The 22,075-nt window shown below is 44.1% G+C and overlaps 1 protein-coding gene across 2 annotated transcripts in view; it reads left to right on the top strand.

Moving 5' to 3' along the window:
- Positions 1–21,601, top strand: part of bcl2l11 (BCL2 like 11) — a 23,090-nt gene extending 1,489 nt beyond the window's left edge. The window contains exons 2-5 of one of the 2 annotated variants that reach the window (XR_008341468.1): positions 878–1,314; positions 5,465–5,586; positions 15,810–17,370; positions 17,401–21,601. Coding sequence is in view for 1 of the 2 variants with exons in the window: in XM_053435718.1 (XP_053291693.1) it covers positions 878–1,314; positions 5,465–5,586; positions 15,810–15,974 (724 nt within the window). In the remaining variant the exon portion in view is untranslated. Of the gene's footprint in view, positions 1–877; positions 1,315–5,464; positions 5,587–15,809 lie in introns of both variants that reach the window. The other variant, XM_053435718.1, reaches the window with a different exon arrangement.
- Positions 21,602–22,075: the final 474 nt, after the last annotated feature.

Below are 22,075 nucleotides of genomic sequence, written 5' to 3'. Positions count from 1 at the left end.
AGGGTGGTGGATAATCCGTGCGTAAAAAGAGAAAATTTTATCAAAGATGCGTAAAAAGTGTGACATGAAGACTTTTTGTTTAAACTATATTTACATTTGGGGTCATTTGGGCCCAGAAGTAGGTCAGTGTCAGCGGGAAGGAAGCTGTCGTTTAGTCTGGACAAACAGGAAGCGCAGCGACACAATATTGAAATTTGGAAGCCCCCTTTGTTGATTGTAAAGTTTAGATTCCAGATTCTGAAATGACTAATGTGTAAATTACGTTGTTCGCGGTGTGAATCTTTATTTTCTTTTTAACAAAAGGGACTTGACAACATAATTTGTTTTTGGTAGATTTAGTTCAAAGTGACATTTCCAGACTGGTGACTTTCTGTCCGACTCGTGGTGACGCAGTTGAAGTTAGTCCAGACTCCTCTCCCTTCAGGCCCGATTACTCTTCTCCCCGCAAGTCAAACAAACAAACAAAAAAATCTGCTGCAATCAGCAGCTTCTGCCAAACAAAGGAGACGCACTGGGCGGTCAGTGTGGACAGGAAACCTGCAGCTACCGCCTGAACAGGAACACGTCCACTGCGCGTTCACTTATCAGACACTACACACGCACCACAGCCGCGCGTCTGTGAGTATCAGCTGAGATAGAGTTGGGTTAAGTTTCTTAAAACGAACCTATTGTCCAGTTTATTTTTGGCACAGGGATTCCGTGCGTAAAGGGTCACTGCGCCCCCCCATTGTGAATGGGTCCGGTCCTTTACGCACCGGGCTCTGCGCCGCCACACGCTCCGCTGCAGCTCCACAGGCAACAGACACGCGCGGCTGTCGGCTGTTTGCGCAGGGTGATGACAGCCCAGGCTCACGGCTCCGTTCTGTTCATCCAACAGACCACCGAACCGGTCCGATGGCCCGACCGCAGTAACGGCCACAGAGGAGAGCGGAGGAGATCCACCACGAGTCGGTGCCACCGGAGCATCCGCGCAAACCTCCCGTTCGAACCAAAGCAGCAGCAGCGGCAGCAGCGACACCGGCTCCAGCGGAGGAGGAGGGGAGCCGCTCTCGCCGGCTCGGTGCAGAGGCCGTTCCTCCGTGGACAGCCTCGGCGTGTTTCAGAAGAGGTCTATATTCACCTTCCCTCGCCGCCACTCCAGTGGATATTTCTCCTTCGACGGCGACTCGCTGCCGAGCTCCCCGCTCTCCCCGCGGCCGGTGACGGCTGACAGAGCCACGCAGACCCCGAGCCTCAGCGGCCAGGCGATGAACCACGCCTTGCAGCGCTTGGCTGAGGCGCACGGAGGAGGACGGGAGTTGGGGCGGCGTTCTGGTGAGCACAGGCGCTTTGATGATTAACTGATGACTAACCTCCAATAACACGCATGTGGGACATCAGAGGTTCTCATTACAAAGTCCCCCGACAAGTTTTAAGTGGAAAAATATCAAAATGTACCAAAAAAAACGCGGCTGCTCTACTTATCCAGCACCTTTTTATTTCTAGAGATGATAACCTAGACATCAATGTGCTCCAATGTCCTTCAGCTCAAGTTTGCTTTAACATAACTACGCTCTAGATCCTTTTTCTTATCCCTCACAATCAGATTTAGGAGGGTTGTAAAACTGCAATTTGAACTGTGTCTAACAACACAATACACACTCCATAATATCTATATTTGTGTGTGTGTGTGTGAAAGTTGCTGTTCTGCATCAGCCCTAGAAGCTGCTCTGACTGTTTTCACTAGCTGCTGCTTTCACTGGTGTGTGTGGGTGTGCAGTAGCCAAACACAAGCTCCCTGAGGCTTCCTCTGTCAACGATTTGGGCGGTGGTGGTGAATGTTAACAGTTGTGTGCAGAAGATGAAGATGAAGATCTTACTCATGAGGGAAGATAGAGTTTTCCCACTTTGCTCCGTATTAACCTAGTTCCAGGTGAGTAGGTCACATGTCGATTCAGTGACTTTAACCAAGTCCACTTCACTGAAGCCGTTTTCAGAAGTCTTCTTCTTCTTCTCTGTTCGGTTTCTCGGTGGGTGTCAACCAAATGTCAAGGTGCGTTACCTTCATCTCCTGGATCTACTTCTTCTTCCTCTTCTTCCACATCAGCTCGAGTTCCCTGCGCGTCTCAAGGCAGTTTGTGATCTGTAAACAGACTGCGATGTGTAGAATTGTTGGTTCACTTCCCCTTCAGGAAGCTGAAGTGTTGAGGCAGTGTAAAAAAGTTGAAGTGTCAGTTCAACAGAAAGTGATGAAAGTCCACTCACCATTTTTTGGAGTTAGGATTATTTGATGACATCAGGTTTGTTATATCTCGTAAAAACCAACACTTCTGAAAACACCCTAACTCATTTTGTTAACTCCTCAATGTTTAGAATAAAACACGACACAGAGTTGTGTAGGTTTGTGTTTCTATTGATAGAACCACCCGAGTGTTTGTGGAACACTCGACGCCTCTCACAGCCTCGACCCTGTTTTTATGTCTGCTGTTTATTTAGACACAAAAGCGAGACACGCAAGTCTGTCACCTCCGGCAGCAGGGATGGGAAATAGAGCTGCAGTGAACTTGTTTATATGAGCACATGTTAACCGGGAAACAGACTCTGGCCTCTGGTGGTGAGGCTTTCGGCTGCAGTTGTCTTCGCTGTTGCCTGGTTTCAAACCAAACGGAGCCGTGAGGTTTGAGATTTGTCAAAACAAACAATAACAGAGTGAATGAAAAAAAACACCTCCACTGTGGAGAAGCATTTTCTCATCCTGATAAGATTTTTAACTATTCGTTTTTCTCGGATTCTTTAAACCGAGTTGGTTCTTCAGATGCAGAAAAACACTTTTCTGCATTTACCTCTGCACCTCTACTTTTAGTTATCAAGCCGTTTTGTCTGGACATTTTCTGGAGTTTGATTTGCACATATGAAGAAGCAGCAGGACATTATTCGGGTCAGACGTGTTCACAACAACAGGAAAATGTCTGCAACGTTCAGGCGAGGGCTGGCGTCTGAGTAGAGTCTAGAAGGAAGGTCATGACCTCACATGGACTCATTCAGACACCTCCAGACTTCTATACCTGGTGCCATCAGGAAAAGTTCTGGAAAATGTCCGGATCAACCGTCTGAAATATTTGCAGCCTCGAATACAGCCCCTCTGGAGAACTTCAGGAAAATGTTCAGTGCATGTATGTAAGCAGGAGTCTTTTCTTTCTGGGTGAAGTGAAGACCGGAGGCTGAGTTAAAACATCTGGAAGCTTCACTGTTGTAATTGCAGTGATTAGCGTCACTTATTCTTCTCTATTGCAGCCAGACGGACGAGATAACAGTCAAAACAAACCAGCAAGCGTGTGCAGGTCATTCATTAAGTGCAACAATCAAAATAGACCTCTCTGTGTGTGTTTGTGTGTCTGTATGTGCATGTGTGTGTGTGTATGGCAGTCAAAATAGGCCTCCTGCTCCTTTGTGCAACGCAGACAGAAACCCTTCGCCTCTCATTCAATCCTCTACGTCCATCAGATAGGAGAAATAGGAGATAACACACAGACACACAAAAATATCATACACGATTGTCCTCGATACAAAAAAACGGTCTGAGTTATCACCGCTGCTGGTCGCTCTTTGTGTTTGAGATGATGATAAAGAGCCGGAGCTTGAGGAGGATCAGTTTATCATCCTGTCCTCGGTGTCTCTGTGACGGCTTGATGATCTCTGTGATCACAGCTCCGGTCACAACACGTCCTCCTCCTCCTCCTCCTCCTCCTCCTCCTCCTCCTCCTCCTCCTCCTCCTGCTGCAGGGCGATCACACTCAGGTTTCCTCACATTCACTCCACTTCTTGTCTTCTTGTCTGATTTACATTCACTGGGTTTAATTACAACACAACCTCAGGGGGCCGGCTGCACAGAGACAGATGTTTCCCCGAGGCTTGGATCTATCAAGTTAATCGGCTGCACCAGGCTGACTAAATTATTAACTGTCTTAAGTGTGTCTAATTCCTAATGCATTGTGGGTCAATTAAGACTCTTCAGATTAAGTGTTGCTGTTCACAGGCCGCAATTTTCTGTCGGAAAGAACGGAGAATTAGCCGAGACCCAGAAGGTATTCTGAACAGTCACAGCAATTCCATCCACACAGACACACATGCATCTACACCACATATCCTTTGGTGAACAACTCAAAAAAGTGAGACACACTAAACTCTTCTGAGAGGAAAAAACCCAGTCCAGCAAATCTATAGAACCAACTTCCTAGTACCTGATTCCCCTGAGCACTGCTGTTGTGTCCATATCAGTTTAATAATTGAATATGAGCTCAAGTTCTCACCTTTGTCTCCAGCCTCGTCCTTCTCTCTGTAAACATTTGTGCCCTGAGGCGACTTGGATGACTTATTCAAACGGCATCACTGTCACCTGACGGCTTATCTGCTCCAACCTGCTTTTAAACACTAGTGAAGTGAAGTCATGTCGTTTTCAAATTGATGGATTACCAGCGTGTAGCTCTGGATTATATCCCAGTCCCATGTCCATGCATGTCTCCTTCTTCTTCTTCTTCTTCTTCTTCTTCTTCTTCTTCTTCGTCCTTTACCTGTGTGGTCTGCAGCGTCATGTCATCCACTGATCAGGACGCAGCCTCTTTGCTGTGTCAGCGTCTACAGTGTTAGAGGATGTCAGAAATATTAAGTGTAAGTTTCATAACGGCGCGTATGAGTCATAAGCGTAGATCAGTGACAGGTCAGAACCTTTCATAGTCATAGAGTCGTTCAGCCTGAGACTATAACGGATTAACCACGAAAACACACACTCACACACACACACACACACACAAATTCTGTATTTTTGCTCACACGCACACTGATATTTCTCACCATCTTTGTCATATTGATATTTAGACACGTGCACATGAAATATGGTGACTGATTTCAATGAAAATATATATATTTGGTTATGTTCTGCTCCATATTCTCCAATTTAAGTCTGAATTTACAACTAATTGTTGTAATAAAGTTTCTCCAAGGATGTGTGTGTGTTGTTTTTAATCCACCTGCTCTGATTAACATCTCTTCCGTGGGTTTTATCGTTGTGTCATCATGTCTGTGCATCTTTTCTAACATCTAATAAACTCCACTGGGCTGTGAACCACTTTCTGAATCTCACTCTGCTCGTCTGCTTTTATTTGACTTGATAAGGATTTTCCTTCCAATCCTGTCACCGGTGAACTCTGTTTACATGTGGTGGCAGGAAAATCCCATGTGGAGGTTTAGGTGTCAGTCCTTTTCTTTACTGTTCATCATAATATTCTAAATCAAATGACGAGTCGACCGATCTCACTTGAACTGTGTGAGATCTTAAAAATCGTGGGCACAGTTGTCGAGGAGCAGTGTTTACATCCACAGAGACTTGTCCCCCCCTCTTTGTGTCTGTTCATGTTACATGTCACATTTCCACATGCAATACATGCGTGACCGTTTTAGCAACCTGTGGTTTTCTCCTCTGTTTCAGGAAGCTCTCGCCGCCCCTCTAGCATGCTGCAGCGAGACGCAGCAGAGGAGATGCAGGAGGAGGCAGTCGGACAGGAGCTCCGACGAATTGGAGATGATTATAACAGACTCCTGCTGCTAAGGGTCAGTGATCAGTGTGTGTTTGTGTGTGTGTGTCTGTGTGTGTGGGTGTGAAGGTACTTAGGCCAACCTTGTGTGACCATGTTCTGCAGAGCTCTGCAGCAAAGTGCTGACTTGCAGATGGTGGTAGTGATTAGCAAACAGAGAATTAATTTGTGTGTTCTTGTCACTATTGAGATTAAGTTGTTATAATTGATTAACCAGGGTTTATCAATCCGCTGCAGTTCAGGTAGTGAATGAAAGGCAAAGTCGGGTCAAGACAGAGGCTGTGTGACTTTCATACGAAGCTGCTGAAGATTAGGAAAAATGCTCAGCTGGTCATTTCCCCCTGTGAGAAAAACAAATCCAGACGCCAGAGTAACCGCTGCATCTTAAAAAAGAAAAGAAAACAGACGTGTGATAGAAGGAACCAGCCCCTGGACACTAGAGGAACGACTTGTTGAGCCCAGCCGGAGGAGAGCAGCTTCGTTCTGCTCCACAAAGCCCTCAGCTAGTCACCAGCATCAGGGGGAGAAACTTAAACAAACAAATTGGGTGTTTAAATGTGGTGAGACCCACAGCAGCTCATTGACTGCTCTCATTATAAAAGTGGAGGCTGTTTGTTCAGCCTCCCCTGCAGCAGTAATTTGGCTGATTTACTTCTTGGCTCTCGGGCCGAGGAGCTGATTATCCGGAGGTGTTTCTGACTGCTGGGCTCTTTTACTGGCCCGGGAGAGTTATGTGTTGTTACTGGGTTCAATTAATTAGGCAGGAAATGCTAAAATCATTTTCCACTTTAACGACTCGCACCAATCAAAAGATGGAGACGCCAGTAGAGCTAGTGGAGGTTTTCACCACTAGTAGTGCTATGGAGCGATGCTTTTTCCAAGCAGTTTTTTTTGTTTATTGTGTGTTCGCGACATGACTTGTTAAACATTGTGGATTGTAAAGATGCACCAAGTGTTTTCTGCAGGAAGCGAGTGGGCGATGACGTTTCTATCGCACGACAGATGCAAAACTAGAAGAATCACAATAACTCAAACAGATCAAGAGCTTTCGGTGATACTGATCATGTGTGAAAGGCAAAGTCCAGACCCAATTTCCCAGAGTTCATGTGTGAAAGCAACACACAATCTCCATGCAGCTCCATTGTGAAACAGTGATTTGAACGTGTGACCTAATTATTTTGAAAGCGGAGTGAGTTTCTCCAGCTCCTATTATGACAGGAAGTGACAGTTACATCAGTCTGACTGTTGCTTGACTGAAGAAATAATCTCATTATCCCCGGGAATGTGAACCTCCACGTCTGAGCGGGTGTGTTGCAAAGTTGCGTGGCCGTAGTCGGGAGTTCGCTTCCTCCTGGCTTCTGTTTCCCCTGGCATCATTTCTGCAGGTTTCATCATCATCACAGCTCTATTTACTCTGTCAAGGAGCAGACTGGAGCGTTGGGAAGCCAGGGGGGTAGGGGGTAGGGGGGGGGGGACTCAGTGCTAGGTTGAGTTCACTCTAAACTCATCACAGAAATGGATTAAAAAATGAAAGTCAACAAAAAGCATGACAGGCCCCAGTAAGAAGCCTCGAATTCCCCCACGGTGTCAGAAGCTTAACGGCTGTAAAGATGAACGTTCACATTTCCCCCCCAAACACACACACTCCCCAACCAAAGACCCACAAAACCCCAGAAGGGAAATTATTTAAGTGCTTAAGGTTTCATGTTGCTCTCAAACCCATGGAGCTGGGTTATGCAGCCATCGGTCAGGTTCTGATAGACCATCAACCCCTCTCGGACCGCTATGTGTAAAGGTCAGAGGGTTCACTGACATCAGGACGAATGCACATCCTTTCATTTGTGTGGAAATTCCCTGGAGCCGGGTCACAGAACGAGCCAAGAGAGTCTCACGGGGAAGGTGGTTTGTCCCCGACGCCTGTGAATGGAGCTGCAGAGGAGAACAGAGCTGTGGAAGTCTGTGAGTGTGATGAGTCAAGGCTGTGACTCAACACCTCACTGCCTGGGAAGACGGAAAGAGAGAGAAAGAAGGAGAGGAGGGAGTGTGTGTCTTGGTGCTGAGGCCTCTGTGACCTCGGGTAATAATAATCCAGAAAGTGTGTTTGCACAAGCTGCGGAACAATGAGGAGGCAGAGAAAAGAGGAACGTGGAGGCTTGTTCCCTGTTCTCTCACCAGGTGTTTCTGAGAAGTGACTTCACGCAGCTCCAACAACACAAGACGATTTTCAGGTTTTTCAGATTTTAATCAGATACTTAGTCATCACGCTGAGAGGAACACAAGAGGGAAGAATACTTTCAGGGTCATTTGTTCTGCTTAGATTGAACAATCATCCCCCTGATAAAGAAAAGGCCAAACGGGTGGGGGGGGGACACTTTGACACCACTGCACTGATTGAATCTTAAGGCTGCATCCACATTAATGCATTTTATTTTAAAAAGCATTGCTACACTCTCGCACACACGACTCCAGAGTTTCTGAGCGAGGTAACCTGAAATCATTTGTTAGTCTCGACCGGCAGATGTTTGGAAACACTGACGCTCCATGAGCTTCCTGTTCGGGCTGAAGCGATGACTCGGCTCAGCGGTCAATGCAAAGCCTTGTTATCAAGTTTGGATTCAGCCCAACGATCCCAGGAGGACAGGGAAAGTCTTCACCTTCTACCGAGTTATAATGAATCGTCAGGTTTAAGTGCGGTGGTCTTTGATCGTGTGTGTGAGGACAGGAAATGCGTCATCCTCCGATCTCCTCCATGCTTAAAAAAACATCCAGGATTCAATCTGATCCTGCAGGTCCTTTGCATGGCAGGCTTCTGTCCAACTCGCTGCCAGTCACTATGCAAAGCCCCCTGAGAACAGTTTGAACAAACAGACGAGTAACCAGCTGGGTTTTACGGTCTTGTTGGAAAAGTTCTCGACAATGCCGTGTTCTTCACGCTGGCATGAAACCCAGGCCCAGCAGGATGGATGAATCATCTTGAATCATGTCCGGCTCTGGGGGTTGACTTCACGGTGTAGCTGCCCCCGATCGGCTCGGCCCGGAGCGCAGACCCATGATCCAACCTTCTCTGGAAACCTGCACACTAAGAGAGAACTTTGTTTTTATTGGCACAGGTTGCTGTGAAATTCAGTTTCATAACATTCCTGCTCCACAGAAGATGAATCTCACAGACTTTGGTGTTGTCCTGACTTTTCCTCCAGCTCCACAGTGAGATTGCCATCGTTTCCTTTTTTATTCAAATGTCTGAAACTGTTGCCATGAAATTTGTTCCTCAGATTCATGATGAATCCTCATAACTGTGGAGATCTTTGATTAACGCTTCCTTTAGCGCCGCCATGGTCCTGATCTCTTCAGCCGACAGCTGGGTACGGATATTCTCCGGACTTTCTCATTTCAATTATGATATTGTGACTTAAGATTTGCTTTGTATTAACAGTAAATTTATCCCGGGGCTTAGAGGGCACTTTCTGACAAGTTCTCACATTATCACCAACGGTTCATCCCCAGCAGAGTTAAACACGGAGCTGCCCGTGTTGACAAAAGAGCTTTAGTCAGTGTGAGCGCCTGAAGGCGTCTGCTGAGACGCAGAGCTGCATCACCTCAGGCTATGAAATGACTCACGCTACCTGAGAGACATTCACACACCAACCGCTCACACGCTTTCTAATTCCTGAGAAATTAGTAAACCACTTATATAAGAGAGACTTTTACACAGAAACAGTATCGAAATGATTCACTTTCATGAAAATGGGTTTATTCACTGATATAATGATGAGTAATCATTTGTTTTTCAGTCGTCCTCCCTCTGACTCGCTCTCCTTTGTCCTCTCTCTCTCTCTCTCTCTGTCGTTCTCTCTCTGTTAAACATTTACACAACATGTGCGTGATTATGTGTGCGTGTTTGTTTTCAAACATCTGTAAACCTGCTCAGTGGTGTGTGTGTGTGTGTGTGTGTGAGAGCATGTGTGTTCGTGCGCATGTACATGCCTGTGTGCATGTGGTGTCACAGTCTAGTGTCCGTGACAGTGTAGATCCATTATGGCTCAGCCCTATGGTTAAACAACTCTGAGAGCAAAGCACAAGGTCTAATTATCCCGCCAAAACACACACACACACACACACGCGCGCACACGCACACACACAGGCGCGCACACACACACACACAAACTCCAACACACACGCTTTGACTGTGAGGTAAACCCCTTTGTCCTGCAGACAGAAATAACGCGGAGGGACACTGTGGACCAGTCACTTGTCATCGGCTGCTCGTGTTTTTGTTTGTGTGTGATCGAGTGAACGTGAAAGACAAAGAGCGGGAGAGAGAGAGTTTATCACTCCTTCACTTTCCATCCAAGAAGCTCCTCCCTTAAAAGATGACGCTCGTCTGAGGGTCTGTCACGCAAGAAAAACTACAAAGGATAACCTAGTTCATAGAACAGGAATAAATGAAGCGATGCCATAACCTCCACAATTTATCATAAATCTGATCCTTAATCTGTGAGAATGTAACAGTCTATTGTGTAGTGGTGTTGAATTGTCGTGTGAGATTGCATGTAAAGGATCGTGTGTAAACTGATGTTTACATGTGAACACGAGTGTCACTAAGACAGAAGAGTCACCTCTGAGGTCCTGGTCAAGGTTTTAGGGAAACTGTTTTCGTTCTGCTCTCCACAATGAATGGAACTCAATGCCTTGTCCTAACAATGATAGCTGTGCAGACTTGTGTGTGTGTTTCGGGCCTTTGTGAGCTATTTTTGAGCGGCAGCATAGTAAGCTGTGGTAACCAAACAAAGTCACATGAGCTTCTTGGAACGGGCTGACTCAATGTTTCCACTGGGAAAAGAAAGAGACGAGAAGACGAGAAACAAAACCAGCACAAATGTGTCTTTTCCCAAAGTCTCGAGCAGAAACAGCAGCAGTTTCCAAACACAACTGGAAAGATATGTGAGAGGGAAGGTGGATGCTCTGTGCAAAGCTCTCCAGCCTTCACTTCACTTGAGGTAATGAGGTAATTCATTGAGGTGCCACTTAAATCACAGATTCATTTGAAAAGACGATGCATTCATTGAAGAGCCGATGGGAACTTCAGGCCCCCTGGACCTGGACCTTGTTTCTAGCAAAATGCACAAATCATTTTCTTTGTGTGTCTTTGTTGTGCATGAATGCAAATCTCCGGTGTTGGAGCTTCCTACCCACATTTGAACTCCTCACCCCAGAAGATGTGTTTATCTTTTATTTCCATGGATCTATACACTTGTTTTACAGGACCTTCATGTTTAATCTTAAGCGAAGGGAAACCAATGTCTGCAAATATAAAACAGTGTGTGGTTTGGAAAACATGTTAAAACATCTGTAGTGATTACAACATGCAGTTAGTGGTTGTATCATCTCTGAATGAAAGGTTGTGTGGTTGCTTCATTGGTTCGCTGACACAACAACTCACTGGTTGTGTGCTTGATGAGTTATCGAGTTAGTTTATGTGGACGATGCCCTTCTTGGGTTTCTCTTGTGTCGTAGATTTGTGTAAGTGCATGTACTACACTATCACTCTGTGTGTGTGTCTGTTAGTTTGTGTTTGTACACGAGAGATGGACTCCTGCCCGTGGAGTTGCAGTGAGAGTAGGAAAATGGGTTGTGGCGACAGGTTTTCTATTTTCAGATGATGATAGGGGTTATGTGAGGTAAGAGTTCAAATGAGGAAACTATTAGAGGAGCCACAAGTGTGTGTCTCTCTGTGTGTGTGTGTGTTTTCCTTTTCTGTAATCCGTAGGTACAAGGTTGAAAGCCCGGAGTGGTTGGTGAGGCCGGCTCTGGCTTGGTGTCAGACTCTCGAGCTGCAGTTTGTCAGCTGAGCCGTTCGTCTGCTCCTCGTTGCAGAGAAATCAAACCTCTCATCCCGACTGTGAAATACAACCAATCACCCAAATAACAGACCAGCCCCCTTTATCTGCCTGTGGGGTTTCTAATCCCAGGCAATTATTTGTGTTCCAACCAACACTTGGTTTACCGTAACCCTTTTGGCATCGCTGCTTGTGATTTACACAAAATACGACACACTAATTTTTGAGTGCAGGTGGAGCTGGTAGCTTTATTTGTTTAAACTTTGGGCAGAGCAGGGCCGGTTGTTTTCCTTTCCTTTATCTTAATCTAAGATAACAGCCTTCAGGATCGAGCACAGACATGAGGGTGATATCAGTCCTCAAGTGGAAATGTAGGCCGATGATCCGATGGCTCCTGATCTGGTTTGACACTGATCACATGTAAATGCATCAGTTTGGTTCAACCACGAACGTCCCAGCTGCACCACATCCCCCGGTTCTGTCACGATTCACAGTTTCTCCTGCACTTTCATTAGCAGGAGGTGTGAAATATGAGTCACAACCACAACTGTGGACGGGCATGCAGCTGTGCCTCAGGAGGAAGCGCAGCTTGACAGAAGGTTAGTGGTTCGATTCCCCTGTAAATGACCCTAAAGAGTCCCTATAGAAAAGCATGGCATAAAGGGGCCTTTAGTTGAAGACTTGATAAGCGATGGATCAAATCAATCCATTTATCTTTTACCAGAATATAATGCAGAAGGACATCAACATGTTTAACTGAAGGGTTTTGTCCTCGTCCTTATCTGGAATGGTTACATATCTTAAGTGCTGTGAATCCCAGCTGGTCCAGTAACGCTCAGACTGTGGTTGTAATGGATATGATGGAGTTTAAAAATCCCTGCTCTTTGCAATAATTTACAAATGTTTAATAATAACAGGTGTCAAATAAAAGGTATCTAAACATCAATCCTTCAACAAATTGAAGATGTAATAGTGAAACAAGCTTTCAGTCAGTTTGCTTAGTATCTTGAGACTCGTATGGATTTGCCGGTGTGGTCCCGACTCCCTCCCCTCCTTTAGTTTTACTGCAGACCATCTTGACAGATCAGATCATTACGGCGGCTCATGAGGTGAGGAGAGAGCACCGACACGCTGCCAACTTCCAAACCACAGACCTGGAGTCTGTCTCCCGAAGCCGCCTCGAGGAGAGACGAGTCCATAATGTGCAACATGAAGCTGACGCTGCTGTGAGAGAAAACTCACTTCAATAATAACGTCACTCTTTTCACAACATTAAAAAGTGCGATCAAGTCTCTTCAGGGCCAGAAATGATGTTATCTGAGAAAATAAATGAATGAAGACAAATGCAAACTCTTTAATCCTGTGGAAAGTTCACTGAAACTTTTCCTCTCACTACGAAGACAAGGTGCAAATCTGTGATTCAAACAACAAACTCCGGAGTTCGTGTGCTGCCAAACTGAAAGAGGGAGGTTGAATTAATGTGTTTTTACTACTTCTGCAGCTGTGATTTATGAAAATGGCAGATGTGCAGGTCGCAGGGATGAAACCAAATCCACACAATTCAGTGTTTGGAGAGTTCGCTCTTCACGTCGCGGCCAAACACAACAACAGTCCCTTGACGAACATTCAGGGAAAATAAAGGCTCAGTGTTTTGGGCTGCAGAGAAATTAGTCTCTGCTGCTCGCTCAGCAACTTCCTTCATCTCACCTCAAACGTTGACCAGAGTCAGAAAGTTCATAAGGTAATCATTACTGGAAAGGAAATCTTATAAAAGAAGACTAAGAAAAACACACGTCTAAACCACAATTAAGTGTTTTTCCAGAAATAAACAGTATTTGTGCCACTTTTTTGTTGGCAGAAAAAATGGCTTTGTTACTTTTTATGGTGGATTTCATTTAAAACTCTAACCCTAAACATTTAAAAGCTAATGAAGCTAGCGGCCCTGGGCCCTACATGTGCGTGTGTGAAAACAGTTGTATGATAATGATTTATTTACCATGTTAACTGTACACAACTGTCATTAGTTCGCAGGTATTTAGTCAAATTGAACTTTTGAACTGATACTGCCGCTTGAAAAGAAGTGAAGCGATCACCAAAGTGTTATTTTCCCAGAGTGGGAACATGAATGCCAGAACCTGTAATGGTAATTTATCCAGTAGTGGTTTGAGAGATGTTCTGGTGACCTGTGGATGAAACCAGCTCATGACTGGTGTGGGCGTGCATCTGGTCGGCTTGTTAAAGCTGTTCTGTGCAGGAAACCAGAGTCCAGTCTGGTTTAAATCAGTCTTCTGGCAGATCCTAGGTCAGCTCTGACCTGTTGGTGGGACCTTGTGAGTCCGAAGCACAATTTGAATCACACAATGATTCATCGCAGGGTTGACTAGTCTTCCCCTCACCTGTTTCCTCCTCTGGCATTCAGAGGTTACTGTGGCTTCTGGCTCGCTTTTCGAATCAAACCACCAAACCACATAGCTTTGATATCCCTCCCTCCCTCCCTCCCTCCCTCCCTCTCTGTGTCACTCCCTCATCCATAAAGATCCTGTTTTTCAGAGTGCAGTCTCGCCCCGGGGCTTATTCTGCGCCAGTGTCTGGCTGGTATTGTACAGTCCAACCGGCTGGTGTGTGTATGTGAAGGGCTTCATGCCAAAACAGGACATCATCTCCCACCGGAAAAAACTGATTCCCACTCTTGTAAATGAACAAAGTTATTCTTGTAAACGCGTTCGGCCCGAGTGTTATAAAGTTTTATTTAATAGCCGAGCAAACAGCAGCTGAGGGAGGATCTTTTTTTCAAAGCTTCACATTCACACAGATTTCTCAGGGGCAGACTTTCTGCTGGCGGCCAACCGGGTCGGGTTTTCAATTAAATGAGAAGAATCCTCCGCTTGAACTGGAATCAATAGTGAGGGTATGTGACGTAACTTGGGCTTGAAATGAGTTGTTTTCCTGGTGGGCATCCATCCAGGGGAAATGTCCTTTCTCCTCCGTCGACAGGTGCTGGAGTGACGGTCCGAGGCTCAAGCACCAGGCTGTCCACTGCAGGGACAGTAAGAATAACAGAAAACACTTGTTTAAGTCGTTGATTTAATTCTCTACTTGGAGACGATGAAATGTTTCATGGAAGAAGAACCAGAGGACTAGAACACAAGAGTCAGGATTTGATCTTGTTGCTGGATGTTCCTAATCAGACCTCGAACCATCCAGCGTGAATAAAACCAGAAAAAGGATCTCGTTGATTTTGAATGTGTTGATATAGATCCAGTGTCATGTCTCCTCTTTGTCCCTTATCAGACATTTTCTAAAGGTGTACTCAGACAACACAAAGATCAATGGAGATCGGAGATGTTGCAAAATGTCCAAAGTCAATACCACACATTATATATTTCACAGCTACAATATAAGAAGTGTAGGATCCAATGTTTCTGAGACCTTGAGACACTTGCAGCTTCTTCTTTATGGATATGAAACGCTAAATTACTGACGTACACCTTTTTAAATCTCAAACATCATTAGACCACATCCCTCCAGCAGCGACAGCACCTTTCATTAAACAAAGTTTCTTTCTCCTGTTATTTTACTCTTCATTAAAACGTGAATGCTTTTGGCCCCATGACACATTTAAGGTTATTTTAAAGATACATACCCTTTGCATCAATGGGCACTCTCTCTTGAGTTAAGCTTGTTAACGTAGAAGCTGTAACAGTTGTGCGGTCGAATATCGGAAGCCCTGTAGCAGCACACAACGCACTCAGATAAACACACAACATATGCACTGAGACACACCTGGCGATGCAGCAGAGTTGCGGCAGGATGTTGAAAACTGTACTTACCTGCTTCCTGTGGACGTAAACACACAGCATGCACGCGTGTGTCCTTTGATTTTAAATCATCAAGGGATCCTCTGTTACCCCGCAGTGTTTACCTGAACATCTGATGGTATGTCACAGCACACTCTGTGAAAACGAGAACACGCCATGCAAAACCTTGATGCAAATGATGGATGAACATGAGCAGGATTTTAACCCGTGGAGGTTTTGCATGAAGTGGCTCAGCTGACGTTTGAGAACTCTCACAGTTGTTTTTGACCATTAACCACATGAATACTTTGGGAAATGTAGCGTTCGGCCACAGGAGCCAACACTTCAAATCGTAAACGGTGTTAAGTTTGCCAAATAAGATAAGATAACTTTATCTAACCTCTGTTTGAAGCCGTCCATTAGAACATAATAAAAGAATAAACATCTGTATGTCGTTGGATGGTTTGTAAGCAAAACTACGCTAAAACTACCGAACCGATTTCCTTGGATCTTGGTGGAAACCTGCGATAACTTTTTGGTGCATATGTTGTTTATTCCTCTGGTTAATGCTGTGTCTGGTGTTTTCTCTCGTCCTTGTGTTGCAGGGGGCGGCTGGCGGACGCAGACATGTTGTCATCCATCCGAACCAGCTGCCACAGGTCCAGCAGGAGCCCACCCTGCTGCTGTGCATGGGCCTCCTGCTCCTCGTGATCGGACGACTCATCTACATGCAAGGCGGCACCAACCTCCAGGACCACTCTCAGGTTTAGCCTCTGGATAAAACCCAGCAGACGTAACATTTTTAGGAATATATTTGTGTTTTTGGATCTATCGCATCTTAAATGTTCCTTGCGTTGGGGGTGACCTGATTTTTTTCTTTTTACTCTACGTGCTTTTCTGTTCCAACTGAGGGGGGGGACTTTGAATTTTGATGGAGATCACGTATGAACACTTTTATGGAACTCTGTAATACGCCTGTGTTTTTTATGGTGCGCCTGTGTTTTTCCTTCACGGTCTCTGAGGCCTCGCGATGCTACCAAAGAGCCTGGAATTTGCACTCCTCTCCTCCTGTCATCTAAATATGCCTCTCTGCAAAACGACGCCTGCGGACATTCAACTGTGCCTTGTACAGTTTCTTTTATTCTTTGTTTTGTAGGTTACTGTAAGCTCTTCTTCTTTTTGTATAGAGTGTATGTGTTCACAGGGAGATCAACTCTGCAGACCCGGGGTTGTTAAAGTGCATGGGTCCTGTTAACTGAATATTACCTTGGAAAATGTTTAGGCAGGGAAAAACTCCTGTCACATAAGTACCCAGGATGCAACAGACCTGTGACCTGCACACTGCATGAAAAACCGAATTAATTCCCGGCAGTTAGTGCCTGTTTACAGGATGCGAATTCTGCGTTCGCCCCAAAACATACCCCCCGGCAGAGCAGTGGGGGGGGGGGGGGGGGCTAGGGGAGTGAGAACTCATCTCCCTTCACCATTGGATGAAACCACAGACCTGTGAAACGGAAAAGTCACTTGTGATTGGCTGGTAGAGCTGTTGCTATTGGTCACTATGGGTCATTATAATACACACGTGGGTGACCCCTCTCACACAATATGAATAAAAATAATAAATATATAGTAATTACTAATCATTTGTATATTAATATATATATATTATATATATATTATGAATTGATATATATTATTAATTATTAGTAAGCCTTAATCAAAAGCACTGCAGTTACTGGAGACTGTAGATTCATTAATGTGAGGCAGAGAAAGCATCACATGACTAAATATTAACAATAGGACAATTGAATATCAAAATATGAGGGTCAGTGTTTTGGTGTCAGCAGAAAGACTTCTCTTACAAAACTGTGCAGTGGAGCTTCTCTCTCTATTCCAACATGTGGTCTTGGATGAGCTTGACGGGATAATGTTGAAATAAATTACACTGTTTCAAAAAACATGTCATAGCATTGACCTTTGCTCATGGTATAAAATGTAATTCATTATAGCAGACTTAGGAAATCTATATAAGCTACAATTTCAGATTCTAAATGAATTTTAAGCCTGGTGTACCAGACAACTGCCAGGAACTGACGGGAAGTGACGCGGTGTTCCAGTTTCTGGTCGTTTTACAAACCTGCCAATCCCCGAGTCACTTCCTGTCACGTCCCGTCAGTTCCCGTCAGTTCCCGTCAGTTCCCGTCAGTTCCCGTCAGTTCCTGGCAGTTGTCTGTGCTTCCTGTAGATTCCTGTGAGCAGCCGTTAACCTGAAATTCCACTGAAATTTGCAGCGACAAATTCCTCTTTTCGTGCAGTGCTGTGTGGGAACCGACTGGGCCGACGCTTTTTTATACAACATCTCAATCACAGTGTCTTTTTGGTTGTTTAGCTAGCATTAAATATTGTGTTATGCTCGCACTGTCAACTGTTCATCAGTGTTTTCAGCCCCAGGAAATGTGTTGTCTCACATAAAACACCATGTTTTGGTGAATTTTTTAGCAAAAAACAATGTTAATAACTAAATAAGGGAAAACAAACAAACCCTGGACTGATCAGTACATGTTAATATTATCCATCTTTCCCCAAAAATGAAATGTTTGAATGATACTGTAAATATTTTTACCTAAACTAGATTTGTATTCCTTCGAAGGTACATGAATTGAGAAAGCAGATTTGTCTGAAATTAGTTTTCTGAACATGCACAGTTGGAAAATTGATACATGAATAGTTTTATCAATGTTTTTTTCATGAACACACTTTGTGCACAACAGACATCACGAGCAGTTACTCTGTAAATACCAACCGTAGAGTATCTGATACCAGTCTTCCTCTGCACAGACGAGCCCCTGTTTCTGAAACCACTAGAGCCATTTGGCACATGACCCCCCCCCCCCCCCCCTCACTGAAGTCTAAAAGACAGAAGATTTCTAAGAATTACCAAACCACTTTCATCACCAGATACAATGTGTGTGTTGATTTGTACAAAGTCCCAAACAAACATTTGGAGGCTTCACTTTCTTTGCTCTGGTTGTGTTTGGCGCCAAAACAAAGATTTGGCACCTTGATAATCCAAAGCAAGAAAATATTTCTTCACTCATTAATACAGTGATGTTATTTTAAACCGTTTAAATCCTCGTAAAGCGTTTAATTGTGTCATGACTCGAGGTCACGTTTACTCACATCCCGCCCCTCTGCGTTTACAAACCTTCATTTGACATCGTTTTAACATCTTCCACAATAAGTGACCAGTCCTGTTCCCGTTCCCAGTCTCAGCCTCTGGATTTGTCATTAGTGGCTCCACTGAGTGTAGCAGGCGTGTACTGGTTTGTTGACAAGGTCATGTTATCCGTTTATTAGCACAGTGAGTCAGACGCTGGCCAAGTCTCCTCACGCCTGCCAGGTCATTAAACACTCACAAGAGAGACTTCTGGACAGAAACCAAACACTGGATAACAGAGTCAGAGAGGGTTTAGTTACTGACTGGTTATCTAACAGTAACAACAAACACTGATAATACTTTTTCTTTTCTTTGTATATAGAAATGTTATCAGTCATGGAGATTTTATTAATAAGGTCTTGGCCTCTGATTACTAAAATGGGTATAAGGAGTTACAGCTGATTCAATAAACAGCTTGTGAAAGTCTGAAAACCCTTAAATGCATAAATCCAAAATATGAAATGCCGTTTAAAATGTGTCATTGCCCTGAACAAGACTTATGCAAGAGAAATTTGACCTAAGCACCTTATGTAATCAAGAGATCGTACCTGTGTCGTATGTTTTGTCTCTTTCACGTAAGTGAGGAAGCCGACTCGTAAAATCAAACACTTGAGATAAAGTGTTAATCTTTAATGTGATCTCCTCTGTCCTCGAGAACAAAAATATTTTAAAGACTCATTTCTGCTGCGTTCACGTACGTTAAGAGATACTACACTTTCCAACCATGTAACCACGATGTAACCGTCACTGTCCACATGTTTATGGCCACTAGGGGGCACTGCAAAGTGGAGCGTTCCTGACAACAACAAATTTGTCGATGGTCACGTGACAAATTTGGTTTCTTACCAACTTGTAAAGTTCTGTCAATCTCGAAATTTCGCACTCACGGGATCCTCTTGCATGAAGTATTGGCTACACTGCCCCCCCCATGATTCCCAGCGGTACTGCTCTGTTTTGCCTTAAATGTCCAGTGATGAAAGTGACCAAAGAGATTTATATAAAACTACCGTTTTTTTTTTTTTTTTTGGGCTGTTGTTGATGGTACCAGTGAAATAATCTGTTGTTTTGATCTGTATCAGTTAATCACAAAATCACATCAGCCGCAGTTTGACTGGAATAAAAATGGAAATGCAATTTGTTTTATGTTTGGTGAGATCAACCATCACTGTCACTGAAACGTCCTTTAAGGCAATTTGACCGAGATCTGAATAAGGAGATTTTCAGGAATCCCACTTAATGCATTTAAAAGCTTTACTCCTCACTCGGACTTAATCCGATTCAAATGAAAGGGTTGGTTTACACTTTACACACATGATACGTGTGTTGAATTAATGTGAGGTCCTCCAGACCGGCAGCAAATCAGAGCAGCAGCAGCCGTTTGTTGTAAAACATTCAATAACCAAAGTCCATGAGTCATCTTGGATGTTTGCACAGTTCTGTCAACACCACTTCATAACAGATTAAGTCTGATCTGACTTTCAACGTTCTTTAAACTCTCATTACACATCACCTGAGATCTGCAGTCACACGTTTTAATGGTTAAATCAGCTGCTCAGCTTCGAAGCTTCTTTTTGAAACTTCCTGGAATGCATCAGGTTCTCTGTCCAGCTGCGTGCATGACGTATCAAAGAAAAATCCAGAAATCCTTCCCACAGTGATCCACCTCTGATGTTACTGCTCCTAGAAAAATAGTGTTGAGGACAGAAATCACAACGTTACCATTCTTAAACGATGGATTAGACGTTCAAGTGCCCCAACTGACTGTAGCGCCAAAGTATAGGAATCTGATTGGCAATAACAAATATCATATGACATCATACGATCACAAATGCCCTCTAAAATACACAAAGAGACGCTAAACGTCCACAAAGGGATTCAAACCGAGGAAGATGACAAGTAGAAAACACAAAGAAGAAACACAAAGAGATGAGAAATGACCATGAACAGCGGCTCTTTGTGTCTTGATCCTGTTAATATGGAGCGGTGGCGTATTTGATCATATCTGTGTCCTTGAACCTTTCATCTCATAATCTGCCCATGGCCGTCAACTGGTTTCAGGAGTAGCCTTTATTTATAGTCAATATACTTCCCATTCATAGAGGCTGCCATTGCGAGTAGAGCCAGTTCTATTGGTTGCCAACAAACGTCGAGGTACCGACAAAAAGTTAGACTGTTAAAAGTGTTAAACTTAAACTGAACTTCTTGTGTCCTTAATCTTTCTCTTCCTGTGGCTGTGACGCTGAGAGCGCTGACTGCTGCATGTTCGTGATATTGTGCCATGTGAAACCTAAGACCTCATTTTTTGAAGTACTGTATTACAGCGAGAGGAGAGCAAGAGGAGAGCGAGAGGAGAGCATGGCAGGGAGGAAACCGAAAGATGAATTGCCGTCTTCTGAAACTGATATGGAAACCTGCTGATGTGCTGATTCACCGTCTGACTTTAGTATTCGTTACGGGACAGAAACAGTCACAGCTTTTACTGCTGGAGCCGCTTTGGCGAGTCGTGCTGTGGATTCCTGTTTGTTGTGAGCTGTGTAGGATCAGTGGAACAGGGGAATCCTTCCGAGGAGAGGGAGCTTTTGTATTTAATGTCTTTCACTCGGGGGCTACTTTGAAGGACGGCCTGTTTTATTCACGTGTTTCACGTAAACAGAAGTTCGCAGGAACTGGTTTTGTCCACAGAGTCTTAAAAATTTCAGAAAGCTCACAGAGATAAAAGTGTCAAAGATGGTGGCTGACCTGCTTCGCTCGGATGGACAGACCCACTCTGTAGTGTTTAGATTTCTTCTTCTTTCTTTTTGTGTATTTTCTGACAGACCAGGCACGGGGAGGAGCATTGTTTCCTCCTTCCGGTTAAAAACAACAATGCATTAAGAACTGGGAAGGGAGATCCGATCACCCACTTGTGAATGCCCCCCCGTGATGTCTGGTATGAACCGGGGCCTGTGGTGTGTCGTGCTTCTGCAGTGCTGTACAGAAATGCATCTGCTAGAGCTTGTGTGTACAGATATAACAAACTTGATGACTCCAAATGACCCAGTACAAATGTAGCAATTTTTGGATTTTTTGTTGGGGGTTGGGGTTTCTGTACTGTTATTGTACGTTGAACATATTTGTAATTATGTTTTAATTTCTTTCAAATGCTGTTATTGCTGTAAATAAAGCCTTTTCATCTTTGTACATGAGTGTGCGCGAGTGCTTTATTATTTAGTTCAGTCACTGAGGCAAGTTCTGTGCAAGTGAATTAACATTTTGAGGCATTGTACTTAATACTTCAATATTTTCACTGTTTCATCTTTACAAATTAAGATTTCTGTGACAAAACACATTCAATGTATAAAATACATATATATTTCAAATAAAACCAATGTAATTGTAGCTTTCTCTACTTAGTTGGACCTCTCTCAGCTACATCACATGTCGTGGACTTCTTAAAACCCCAGAGAACTGACTTTTAAATGGCATATTTTCTGCATAACATTAAATATTCATGACCTCCCTCTGTGTGTTTCCACACTGAGCTGCAGCAGAAGCATAGTGAGAATCTTACACTGACGAGGAGGAATAATTACTTCAGTGTAGTATTCATATATTGTGAATATTGTTATAAGAATATTAATGTTGTGTCCTAATCCTTTTAAATCTCAGAGTGAT

The sequence above is a fragment of the Pleuronectes platessa genome, chromosome 12 (assembly GCF_947347685.1).
Source record: "Pleuronectes platessa chromosome 12, fPlePla1.1, whole genome shotgun sequence".
NCBI classification, from domain to species: domain Eukaryota; kingdom Metazoa; phylum Chordata; class Actinopteri; order Pleuronectiformes; family Pleuronectidae; genus Pleuronectes; species Pleuronectes platessa.
Note: the sequence above shows the minus strand (reverse complement) of the source record. Positions and strands in the feature narration are given on the sequence as shown.